The sequence below is a fragment of the Protopterus annectens genome, chromosome 3.part0 (assembly GCF_019279795.1).
Source record: "Protopterus annectens isolate FY-2018-M chromosome 3.part0, PAN1.0, whole genome shotgun sequence".
Classification (NCBI taxonomy): domain Eukaryota; kingdom Metazoa; phylum Chordata; order Ceratodontiformes; family Protopteridae; genus Protopterus; species Protopterus annectens.
The window spans coordinates 450297784-450311016 of NC_056731.1; the positions used below are offsets into that span (position 1 = coordinate 450297784).

The window sequence follows — 13233 nt, forward strand, 5'->3', positions numbered from 1 at the left end:
TCCCTGCTTGAGGGCAGATTTAGGATACCAACTAAAAGCCCAGAATTTATCATTTTGTTTTGTGCCCCTTCACTGATTTGTTTTATGGTTTGTATTGCATGTTGTGTGTTGTATACTATTTGTTTACATTTGATAACCAGGTAGTGTCTTACTGGGCCAGAAGCCCTTTTTCAGCAGAGACCCGGGGAGAAAAGCTCCAGGGAAGACTACATAATTATACATTTGTACATGTGGTGATTTACAGTAGGAGTTTAAAGGTTCATACTAGGCTATCTACCCTAGGGCATTTATAAGCCTAGCCAGAGTGTGTTTGGCTTTCGCCACCCATTTTAAATTAATTTTGCTCTGCCCTTTTTCGAGGTTAGTATACTGTGCCTCTGTCTAACGGTGAGACAGAAGTGATACCCGGGGTAAACCTACGATCTCCCATCCACTCATCAAGATTCCTCTTGAAGAAAGTCAGTGAAGGACTCTGCCTAACCTGGACTGGGATTTTATTCCAGAGTGAAGGGAGCCTCTGGGTTATGAATCTGTCCCTCCAGCATGTCCTATTTATTTCAGTGCTGAGGTTCAAGTCTCTCGAGCACGTTGCTCGATGGGATTTGGATTTTCTGAGGTGCAGCATGTCTATTAATTCCGGGTTGGACATGGCTTTATACGTCGGGCACAGATCGCCTCTGAGCAGGCGGTATGCCACTGAGTAGAGCTGGAGTTTCTTTAACCGAGCAGCATATGGCATCTGTTTGAGCCCTTTAATCCTCTTGGTGAGGTACTTTTGGGGTCTTTCCAGTTGCTGCAGATGTCTGGTAAAGGTACATCCCAAAAGGGGCATTGTACTCAATTATGGGCCTGATGAGGGATGAGTAAAGAGGCACGATGACCTCCCCTGATCTAGATGTGAATCCCTTCATGATTAGGTGGGCATGTTTTTCTAACCACTTTGGCCACGTGGTTGTCAAATGAGAGATTGCTATCAACTTGGGTCCCCAGGTCCCTAATTACTTCTTCCGTACTTAATGGATTACCACCTATGTGGTAATTTGTGGGCACTTTGTTTTTGCCAAAGGGGATGACTATACACTTTTTGGTGTTTAGCTTGAGGCCATGGCTCTGGCACCAGTTGTCTGTTTCTATGAGGCCCTTTTGGAGGATGCTTGTGTCGGCTGGAGAGTCGATTTATAGCGCCCAGTTTACAGTCATCTGCGAACTTGGTCAGCCACAGTCCTTCCGTGTTGGCCTGTACCTCCGAGAAATATATACCGAACAGGAGAGGTCCCAGGACTGAGCCTTGTGGACCGCCACTTGTAACTGGTTTGGAGTCTGACATGGCTCCAGCAATTCTAACCATGTGGGTTCTGTCCTTGAGCCAGTTTGCAACCCATCTAGTGACATAGGGGTTTATATTTAAGCTGGTGAGCTTATCTATAATGCCCGAGTGGGGTATTGTATCGAAGGCTTTTGCGAGGTCCAGGTAGGCTGTGTGGACCATCTTCCCCTCGTCAATGGCCTTGGTGACTGTTTCAAAGAAATCGACCAGGTTTAAGAGGCAGGATCTGCCCTTAACAAAGCCAAACTGGGTAGGATACAGTGTCTGTAGGTCCCCAATATCTTTTTTTGTGAGGTCCATGATGATCCTTTCCATAGCTTTGCAGATCAAGCTAGTCAGGCTTATGGGGCGATAGTTTCCAGGATCCGTTGAGGCACCACCTTTGTGGAGAGGGACCATTGTTGCTGTACGCCACTCTTTGGGTACATATCCTGTGGTAAGGCTGAGATTGAACAGTAGTTTTATGTTTGGGTTTAGCTCTTCTTGGAGTTCATGTAGGACGCAGCCCGGGACACCGTCTGGTCCCATTGATGCTGTGTTTTTTGCTTTGGAGAGGGTGGCTCTTAACTGAGCATCTGAGATGTCATGGGGGCAGCACTCTGCTGTGGTAGATATTTGCCCTTTTGGTGGGGGGGGGGAGTTTGCGCTGAACCTGTCAGCTAGGATGTTGGCAATGTCTGTGGGTTTGGTGTATTTTTTGTCATTTTGGACTAATTCTGAGCATATCTGGGAATTCCCACCCAAGTTCCTAACATAATTAAAGAAAGCCTTGTGATTATCCTTGGTGTCCTGTGCAATTTTTCTCTCGAAGCTGGCCTTAGACAATTTTATGAGTGCCCATAGTTTTTTGCTAACACTGATCAGAGATGCCTTCCCTTTTTGGGATTTTGCTCTATCATGTAGTAGCTTCCTCCTTCTATTGTATAGTTTGTTTATGGCTGGGGTCCACCAGACAGGACGTCTGCCTTTGGAGGATTGGGTCTTGGTTTTATTTGGGATTGCATGATCCATACATTCCTGAAGGTGTTCATAGAATGCGTTTTATAAAGGATTCTCCGGTCTGGGCTGTATTTTCCACAGGCCCGGGGGCTTTGAAGGATTCCACCTCGGTTTTGAGGAGTGTGAAATTTGCTTTAGAGAAGTTTTTCACTGTGGTTTTCTGGGCAGGGGGTGGGGGTCGGGATGTGAATATCCAGTGAGATTAGTTTATGGTCTGATCTTACCAGAGAGGGATACACTTCTGGTCTGGAGCATAGAGTCCCCATGTTGGTGATGATCAGGTCCAGTATGTTTTCCCCTCTTGTGGGAGTGGTAACAAGTTGTTCCATAGCATTTGAGTTTATAAATTCTAGGAACCTTTGAGCTAGGGTGTTGGAGCTAGAGTAATGCTCCCAGTCTATGTGGCAAGTTCCTTGGCATTGTATCTAAAAGCCTATAAAAATAAATCTTATACTATTCATACAGACAAAACAAAAATATATATTTGTTGTTTTTTATCCTGAAAAAAAATCACAAACTGAAGCTAAGAAGGCTCAATTGCCAAGAAATATTTACAATGGGTGGTGTAGTGATGGAAGTTGGAAAGTAAGAGGTTAAATTGGTTAGCCTGGTGGAGAACATGAGCAAAGCCCATGTTTGGTGAAATATTCCTTTAGCAACTGTTTAAACGAATGTGTATCATTGATGGACAGAATATGCTGAGGAAGAGAATTCCAGGAGACGCCGTGAGAGTTTTGGGTTTTCTTAACCTTGAACAATACTTTATCAGCAGATCTAAGAGATTTTAGGCTAGTGTATGGTTGGACAAGGACGGATAGAATTGGGCAGTTGTCAGGTTTGTATAAGACTGAATGCGCAGTTAGTAGCTGAGTCAGAGTAAGCAGGCAAGGGAAGTCTAACCAGTTCAGCTGGAGAAGGGCAGTGCAGTGGTGAAATCTTTGAGACTGATTTGTGGTAAAGTTGGCTATTTTGTTATAGCAAGATTCAAGGCTATTCAGTTCAGATTTGCGAGGATTGGTAAATATTTGTGAACAGTAAAGCAGGGAAGATGATTTAGCCCTATAGAGAACCCAGTTTGACATGAACCTTTTTAATTGTTAGTGCAAGGTGTTTGTCAAACTTAAATCCACTATCAATTGTGACACCAAGAAGTTTTGTATGTTAAGCGGGTTTTATTTTTGTGCCCTTGGAGGCAATAGAGATAGGTGGTTGGTTGTTGTTGAGGTATTATAGAAGACCATAAGCTTGGTTTTATTGGGGTTAAGTATACATTGATGTGCTAAGTAGTTTTCAGTATTGTGGGCTGCCTGAGTTTTTTCTTGGAGTTCCTTGATAAGAGGGGGCAGAGCAGATTAGGGAAGCGTCATCAGCATATCGTATGATTTGAGGCAGAATTTGCTGTGGAGTTTAGGTCATTGGTAAAAATTTTGAATAAAAGTGGGTCAAGGGTAGGTCCTTATAGGAGTCCTACACATATAGGGAGCTGGGGGAAAGTTTATTGTCCCATAAAGTGTCTTGTTTCCTATCTGACAGGTAGCTATGAAACCAGCTTAGGGCTTCAGAGCTGCAGTGGTAGAAAGTCAGTTTATGGAGAAGTATTTGAGGTACAGTGTCAAATGCTTTAAAAATATCTAGGAAGGTAGCAGAGACTAGTTGTTTTTTGTGTTGGAGTTGCTTTACTGTACAAGTAAAACTACTTAGGACTGTACTAGTGCTATGCCTAGGTCGAAAGTCATGTTGTATATTAGATAATAGATTGTCATAAAGTGGTCTAAGATCTGTTTGTGTATGCATTTTTGTAAGATTTTGGCAAATGATGACAATGGCTATGGGTCTGCAGTTGGATGCATCAGTAGACAGACTGCCTTTTATGTAAGGGTAGGACGTGAGATTTTCCAGAGGACTGGTATGTACTGTTCAGAGAGACAACGATTAATGAGAATAGATGTAGGGTAAGCGATGGAAGTAGCAGCTAGTTGTGGAAAGTCACCAGGTAGCTGGTCTGCAACTAGTGTGCAAGGTTTAAATTTAGAATTTTTAACATGACTTGTTTGGATTGGTTTGAGATAGAGGAGGGTAGAGTTGTTGTTTGAGGTATGGACAGAGGCATATTAGGGGTTCTGTTTAATAGAGAGGTTATTGAGTTAATAAAGTGGGAGTTAAATTAAGTGGCTATGCAATCTTTTGGGTTGGTCAGAGTTGGGGCTAGGGTAGTGAGTTTTCCTGGGTTGAGAAGGAGGTTGATTGTTGCCAGAATCTTTTGGGATTTTTCTGGAATTTTAGCTGACTTATTTGGATGCATTTTTTTTTTTGGTCTTAATTAGTTTTTTTGGTTTGATTTTGAAGTTTGGTGGTAGGTAATGAGATTTTAAAAAGCAAAAAACAAACTTTTCCGAAGATGAATAAATCCAGCTAATAAAGTATGGAACACCAAAATTAGCGCTTTCATTCACTTTATTTAACGTGAACTTCATCAGAAAACAACTCGACTTAATTAATGATTGACATCATAGACCATGTGATCTTTGTTTTATTATATAAAGTGCTTTAGTGTCTGGGAGAGTTGTTTTCTGATGAAGTTCACGTTAAATAAAGTGAATGAAAGCGCCAATTTTGGTGTTCCATACTTTATTAGCTGGATTTATTCATCTTCGGAAAGTTTTGTTTTTAGGTAATGAGATTTTGTTTACTTCTGTCATTCTGAAAGAGATACCAGGCTCTGTCCCTTTGTTTTAGTAGAATTGTGACTTTTGACAACCAGGGAAGCTGTTTGGATTTGGTACAAAATGTTCTAATTTGAGCTAGATCAGTAAGTATTTGTAGGAAAGCACTATTGAAGGACGGTACTGCATGGTCAAGTTTTTTGAGATGCCCAGTCATATTGTTGAAGAAGGGTATTAAGTAAGGTAGGAGAAAGTATTTTTATTGCAAATGTAGCGAAATGAAATGTTACTGGAATTGTGTATGTTTTCTAATTAAGTAGGTTGGGAAGTTATTGGATTTGTTTGTTAAAATCCAGTCAAGAATGGATTGCCTGTTGGTGTGTTTGTTGATGCCTGTGGGGTGGTTAATTTTTTGACAGAAAAGTTGGGGGGGGGTTAGAAGAGCAGGTAGTCCAGTCAAGTTTAAAGTCTAACCTTAACCTGTGTGCCTTCAGTAGAATGTCTTTGACTATTATAGTTTGCATTTACTTGATGAATAATTTAAAATGCAAATTCAGGATAATTCCCAACTGCATACTGCCTTTTCCATTTGTTCTGATTTTTGTTTTTTTTTTTTTTTTTTTGTAATTTTGTTTGTTATCTGATTAAAAGGTTGACGGCAGAGCTGAGTCTATAGACAAGAAGATTGCAAGACTTGATGCCGAGCTTGTCAAATACAAAGATCAAATGAAGAAGATGAGGGAAGGGCCAGCTAAAGTAAGCATTTTTGTCTCTTTGTTTTTCCCTTTTAATTGCGGTAGTATTTACCCTCACTGTATAGTTTAAAATCTGAAATTTCTTTGGAAGCATTGTTAGCCATTCAGAAGATGGTGCTTATTTTGTGCTGAAATGTAGTTCATAATTTAGCTCGAGTTCAGAAATTCTGTTTGTAAAAAGCAGTAGTAAAATGGAAGTAAGATTTATCTGAGCTAAATATTGTATACCGTGGATATAAAAAGTTTACACAACCCTGTTAAAATGCCAGGTTTTTGAGATATAAAAAAATGAGACCACAGTAAATCATTTCAAAACTTTTCCCACCTTTAATGTGACTTATAACCTGTTCAATTAAATTGAAAAAGAAATCTGTTATGGGAAAAAGTTATGAAAAATAAAAAACGTTCAATACGCTGGTTGGGTAAGTGTGCACACCCTTAAACTAATACTTTGTTGTGTGTCAACACCCTTAAATTAATACTTTGTTGAAGCACCTTTTGATTTAATTACAGCATTCAGTCTTCTTGGGTACACACCTGCCATCAATTAAAGAGACTGTGATTAACCTCAAATAAAGTTCAGCTGTTTTAGTAGGATTTTCCTGACATTTACTCAGTTGTCTGTTACAGCAAAAGCCATGGTTTGCAGAGAGCTTACAAAGTATCAAAGGGATCTCATTGTTGAAAGGTATCGGTGAGGAGAAGGGTACAAAAAAATTTCCACAGCATTGAACATACCATGGAGCACAGTGAAGACCATCCTCAAAAAGTGAAAATATGGGACAACAGTGACGTTGAAAGGAACTGGACACCCCTCCAAAATTGATGAAAAGACAAAATGAAAACTGGTCAGGGAGGCTGCCAAGAGACCTTTAGCAACACTGAAGGAGCTGCAGGAATTTCTAGCAAGTACTGGTTGTGTACTACTGTGACAGCATCTCCCGTATTCTCCGGATGTCTGAAATATGGTGTAGGGTTGCAAGAAGGAATACTTTTCTTACACAGAAAAAAGGCCTGGTTAAAAGTTGCAAAACAATATATCAAGTCTCCCAAAAGCATGTGGGGAAAATGTGTTATGGTCTGATGGAGACCAAGGTTGAATCTTTTGGCCACAATTCCAGAAGGTACGTTTGGCGCAAAAACAACACTTTGCATCACCAAAAGAACACCATCCTCATGGTGAAGCATGGTGGTGGCAGTATCCTGCTTTGAGGTTGCTTTTCTTCAGCTGGAACTGGGGCTTTAGTCAAGGTGGACGGAATTATGAACAGTTTCAAATACCAGTCACTTTTGGCCCAAAACCTTCAGGCGTCTGCTAGAAAGATGAAGAGGAATTTCACTTTTCAACATGACAGTAACCACAAGCATACATCCAAATCAACAAAAGAATGGCTTCACCAAAAGAAAATTAAAGTTTTGGAATGGCCCAAACCTAAATCCAATAGAAAATTTGTGGGGTGACTGACAGATTCGGAGCGCTTTTGCAAGGAAGAGTGGGCAAATATTGCCAAGTCAAGATATGCCATGCTGATAGACTACTACCCAAGAAGACTGAATGCTGAAGACTGAATGCTGTCAACAAAGTATTAGTTTAAGGGCATGTACACACAACAAAGTATAATTTTAAAGGGGGTACGCACACTTATGCAACCAGCTTATTGTACATTTTTTATTTTTTATATTCTTTCCCCTAACAGATTTATTTGTTTTTCAATTGAATTGTACAGGTTAAAGGTCACATTAAAGGTGGGAAAAGTTTTGAAATGATTTATTGTGGTCTCATTTTTTTATATCACAAAAACTTGGCATTTTAACAGGGGTGTGTAAACTATATCCACTGTATGTGCATGGCTGCCATTTTGTCAGTTGCACACACAAGTTGAAAAAAAGTGCCTGATGTTAGTTTTTATATTAAATAATACCGGCTGCCTAAATTATGTGGTTAAAATATGATTTTCTGTATTTTGTAGAAATGCATTGTAGTCATCTGTTCCAGATTACTGGAAGTCAAATCAGTTTACCAGATCTGCAGCCGTCACACCAGTGTTTATTTCAACATGTAAGTTAGTGTTGCTCTCCATACAGTGCGGCCCCTTACAGACTAGCAAGTCTTGTTGCACTCTGCTGTTTGTCAGTGTATCTCCTGACACTTCCTATCTGATAATCTCTTTCTGCTTCTGACCTTACATGTCCTCTTTAGTCCAGTCCACTGCATGCCATTGTGTTTTTTTTGCGGGGAGATTCAACCCTTACCATTAAGTGTTTAATAGTTGAATGAAGAGAACTGAAGCATTTCAGTATTTTTATAATTTTCTCACTCTTAGGTTTCCGACAAGTCTTTTTTTTATTTCATTCACTTTGTAGTTTTCTGTTTTTTGTCTAATTGTTCTTTCTTTCCCAAGTGACAATTTCACATTTTCCTTGTTTACTGTATTTTTTGCACTGTCCCCCCACCTCACTTACCTTTGCCCCTGTTTTTATTGGTCATACAGTTCAGGTCTACTTTTAACCTCATTAGTCACATTTTAATACTCCTCTGTGTTGATACATTTCACTTAATTTCACAAACTCTGCTATTTGTGTAAAATTAGCTAATGTTGTCTTTATTCCATTTATTGAGGCATTCATTTGGATATTAGTCCCACTAGATGTATGTTTCAGATCCCCTTAACCTGTGTACCTTCAGTAGAATGTCTTTGGCTGTCATAGTTTGCATTTACTTGTTACCATCGCTGCCAGATTATAGAGTCCAGTTGTGCTTTGGTGTGGACTGGGGATAAACTTGTGTAGTTTGGGGAAGGCTAATTATTGTACATTTTTTTCTGAGCATTTCCTCTGCTGCATTTTGCCCTTTAACAAGGCTGTTTTGGTAGACATTCCCAGAAGATATTAAGGCTCATTGCTCATCCTCCAATACAAATTCTTCAGTACTTGGCTTTCATCATTCCACACTTCCAGGTAGTAGATTTGATTGGAGTTAAACATCATGTCATCATGATTCATGCAGATGTGTTGCCGAAAATCTATGTAAAGGCTAACTGCTTTGTACCTTTTGCAGCCCATGTAGTACATGATGGGTAGGGTGGTTAGTGCCAAGACCTAGAGTAAATAGAGGAACATGCATACAGACGAGGCAAAGAGAAGACTGGGATTGGGGTGAGGAAGTAAGGTTAGTTGGTGGAAATTGTAGGCAATAATGAATGTATGCAGATGATAATGAGAACAATTAAACATAGAGCACAAACACCAGCAGGGGAGGAGCTGACTCAAAAGGGGGGAGGGCACAAAGGAGTGACTCTTTAGAAACTGGGAAGGGAAGTGAAACACAAGGAAAGGGGAACATAATGGAGGGGATAGAGTAGGGTGACTTCTAACTTTTGTTCTTCTGTACCTAGTTAGAGGGATCACTTCTGTGGCTGCCCTTTTCCCTGGGCCCAGCTAACAATGGCCTGAAGATCTGATAGGCACACAAAGATATTCTCCATAATGCCAGTGTGGCTGTTAAGGTGCCACTCCACCAGTGCTGTTACCATACCTCTCGGCCATTGAGGATTAACAAAAAGTCATAGCATTGGCCTTTAAAAATCATAGTAGAGAGTCAGAAAGAGGACTACTTGCTTATTTTTCACAAGAGTTAGAGATGATTAGAGTGTTGCAAGGAATACATAAGAAAATAATACACACTTGGAATGGTGGAGACTAGACAATGCCATGATGATCCTCCTCTCCTGGAGCATGGTTACCCACATTCCATCTATGTTAGCCTCTTATTCACACACTTGTGAGGACTTGGCATAAAAATGTCTGGCACATGGGGGGGGGGGGGCTTGTCTAAAATTAGGTCTGCATGCACAGAGATCGGGTAGACAGTGCACCACTTGTGGCTCAGAATGTCCAGCATTCCTCCAGGAGTCGAAAAGCATGAGGACTTGGCATAAGTAAATGTCTGGCACATGGGGGGGAGAGCATGTCTAAGATTAGGTCTGCATGCACGGAGATCGGGTAGACAGTGCACCACTAGTGGCTCATAATGTCCCGCATTCCTCCAGGAGTCGAAAAGCTGGATGTTGTTAGACTTCCACATCACATGGATGGCCCTCACAGTCAAGGTCAGAGTCATGCAGCACTGGCCAGTCACTTTTAAGGGCCTCTGTGTTAAGTAGGTCACACCCTTGTAGCAACTCGGTATCAAGCTGTCATGGCAGCACTCATTTCTGTACCCTCAGACTCTCCCCAGTGCTATCATTAAGGACATTGTGTATGACACTGCAGAGACACGACCTGTAGTCATAATTTCACCGATTTCCGAGTTCAAACTACACCCCCCCCCAATCGAAGACGGTGGCACCAACTATACAGACTACCGTCACACTTTAAGAAAATCTAACACAGTAAATTAAATTTAATGAAGAAGAAAACAATGCAGTGCACTTTTGTGGATGAAAATGGGGGGAGAACCTCTTAACTGCTAGTATAGATGAAAATAATTTCATTTAGTATGCTGCTACAGTAACATTTGTTATTAAGCCTGCATCTGAATGAAGAGTTACTGTGTTGTAATATGCTCTGCTTCACAATCCCACAGCCCAGTCATTCAGCACCCCTTGGCTGGTATGCTTACTGCTTGTGTCTCTGTCCAGTGGCCACTGTGCAGATGACAGTGGGTATGACCCTAACAAGTATGCATTTGTTTATGTTATGTAGTGTATAGAGATATGTCTGATGCCCAGTGTGAGCTGACCATGCACTACATACCATAGTCTACAGGGAACACTGCATGCACCAGGATTTCTGTTTGTGATTTTACAGTGTCACGTAGTGAAGGCCTATACATATGGACTAGATACCACTACTTTGCCTGTACTTCTGTGTATTTTGCACAAGACTTTCTGTGGGGGTGCTGTGCTGTTGCTGCTAGCAAGCTACTGTCATTATTATCACTTGTACAAGGTTAGTTGCTGCAGTAGTGGAAACCGCATGACTTCTAGATGTTTCAGCTGACTCGGACTGTGGCAGTGCTGCACAAGACCAAAGCAATTATGTTATGCAAAATACAGCAAGCATTTGGCATGAAATAGTAGGATCATGCTAAAGAGGTGCATCCCTCCACAGACTTGTCCAACAGTTTTCCACAGAACCCCCTTTAAGGAGCCTCTTAACCTGACAGTGCTGTCTTCCCCAAAGTCATGACATACACAAATACCAGAAACGTGCAACATGGCCAAGAAATAACTCCTATCCAAGCATCAGAGATAGGCTAGGATCAAAATAAACTGTACATTAACCAAATGATGCAGTACAGGAACCCTCTCCATTATGACAACAGTTTGCTTTGCGACTAAAACTCCATCCAGATCAACTAAACTGGGGTCTGTGTTAGGTCCACTTCTCTTTGGCATCTACTTCACGGATATCAAGGCCAATGTCCGAGGCCTCTGGCTAACCAGATTTGCAGAGGATTGCAAACTGTGAGAGGTGTTTGAAGCCCCCCAAGATGAGAACACCTTTTAGTAAGTTCCAACACAGATACATTTTTGATGCCAAAGCCATGGCTTAAAACTCAGTACCAAGGAATGCTTAATAGTACCTTTTGGGAAGTTGGCCACCACAGGTAACCAGGTCATTAATAAAAGTTGATTCTTTAGTCTGGGATCTGGGAACTTGTGTAGATAGTAACCTAGTTTTCAACCAACATGTGTCCAAGGTAGTTAGAAAATCCTTCCATGTTGCTGAACTTCTAAAACAAGGGCATGGCATCTATGTCCAGAGAGGTCACCATAGCAATGTACTTGGCCCTCATCAGACTCCCTTTCGGTATGTGCCTAACGAGACACATGCAGCAACTGAACTGCCCACAAAGGTTCCTTACAAAAAGAATACCAGGAATAATCACAGTGTCCTACATTGATTGATTATTTCACAACCTTGTCTCTCTGTTTGGTGTTGTATAGATTTCTGAGAGGTGATCTTTGTCTGGCATCCCTGGAACCTGTTTTGATGAATCTTTCGCAATTCTGCAAAACAAACCGCATAATAAATGCTAGGTTAAAATACCTAAATTTTGATTGCAACATAAATAGGACATGTTGGAGAGAGACGTATGTTTCTCAAAGAATTCACATTCTCTGGAACAGGCTCCACATTCATGTCAAGAGGAGTTCCACTCTATCCCTGTTTAAGAGCAACTTGGATCAGTGAATGGGTAATGTGAAATTCACCCGTTGTGGCACCTATGTCTATGATGGGCAGATGCAGTCAGTAGATCACTCCTTGTGTAAACCAGATTTTTGGGTCACATTTGGATTGATTGGTTATTCTCCCTCTAACCTTGAGGGATATGTAAGGTTTCATTAAACTATTATTTAATGACATTTTTCCGGTTGTAATATTTTTTTTTTGTTTTTGTGGTCAGTGGGTTACTGCATTTATAAGCCCTTTTCAAGACCAGGGGATGAAAAAATAAAGAATTTCATGTACTTGCTGGATATATACAAATAAATCACAAAATGTAGAACCAGTCCACTATATAACGTATAAAGAACAAGGGTGACCCTCTCAGTTCTACTCGACACAGACCACGAAAACACCGGCACTTGTAGTTAATAAAATCACTGTTTATTCGATACACACAATGTTTAGCGCTTTCATCTAAATTCCTTGGACTTCTTCAGAACAATTCAATACCATTACACTCCAGTTTAAATACTTCATTGTAGCCTATCAACATAAGTCTTAAAATTCCATGTCATTAACCTTTTAAAGTGCCAGTGTACTTTCTGAATGCCATCTTACATAAAATCATACTTAAAAACTTCAAATATATATAATAAACATTTATATGAATAATTTAATAAATATATTAATAAAAAATGTTTATTACTTCATAACCCCTTTCCCTAACTGATTTCATTTTCTAAAAAAGGCTGTACAGATATGTGGTCATTAATACCTGGATGGGAAGAAGCATTTAATTTAATTTGCCATCTGGCTTCTAGTTCCCCCTAATTTCTTTTTAATGCTCCCACCCCTTGGATTTACTTTAACTGTCTCTAATATTCCAAACATAAACACACTACAGTCCTTGTTTTCTGCTATGTGCCTCCATAAGGCATTATTAACATCCCTTTTCTTTATACTGTAGTAATGATCATATATTCTTTGCCTGAGGCACCTGTCTGTCTTGCCTACATAGTAACTGGGGCAGTTGGTGCATTTCGCTAAGTAAACAACATGCTGTGTTCTACAATTTCCTTTATTATACCTAATAATTGTGTGGTTTGTATCTTCTAATACTATGCTTGTCTCTTACTATATATTTACACTGGTTGCATGAACCACATCTTGTCGTCCCTCTCTTGTCCGTCTTATTGTCAAACATTTCCTTTTTCCTTTCCAACTCGTTCTTTATATTGTATCCATTCCTGGAGACAAACCTAGGTAGATTTCCTACTATTTCCTCTATATTTCTATCTGTCTTTAAAATGTTCCA

General features: G+C 40.3%; 1 protein-coding gene across 1 annotated transcript in view; it reads left to right on the forward strand.

Moving 5' to 3' along the window:
- The window catches only part of CHMP5 (charged multivesicular body protein 5), a 319359-nt gene that overhangs the window by 21724 nt on the left and 284402 nt on the right, over window positions 1-13233 (forward strand). Inside the window, exon 2 of the mRNA XM_044064874.1 lies at window positions 5641-5745. Within this exon, the coding sequence (XP_043920809.1) occupies window positions 5641-5745 (105 nt within the window). The remainder of the gene's footprint in view (window positions 1-5640; window positions 5746-13233) is intronic.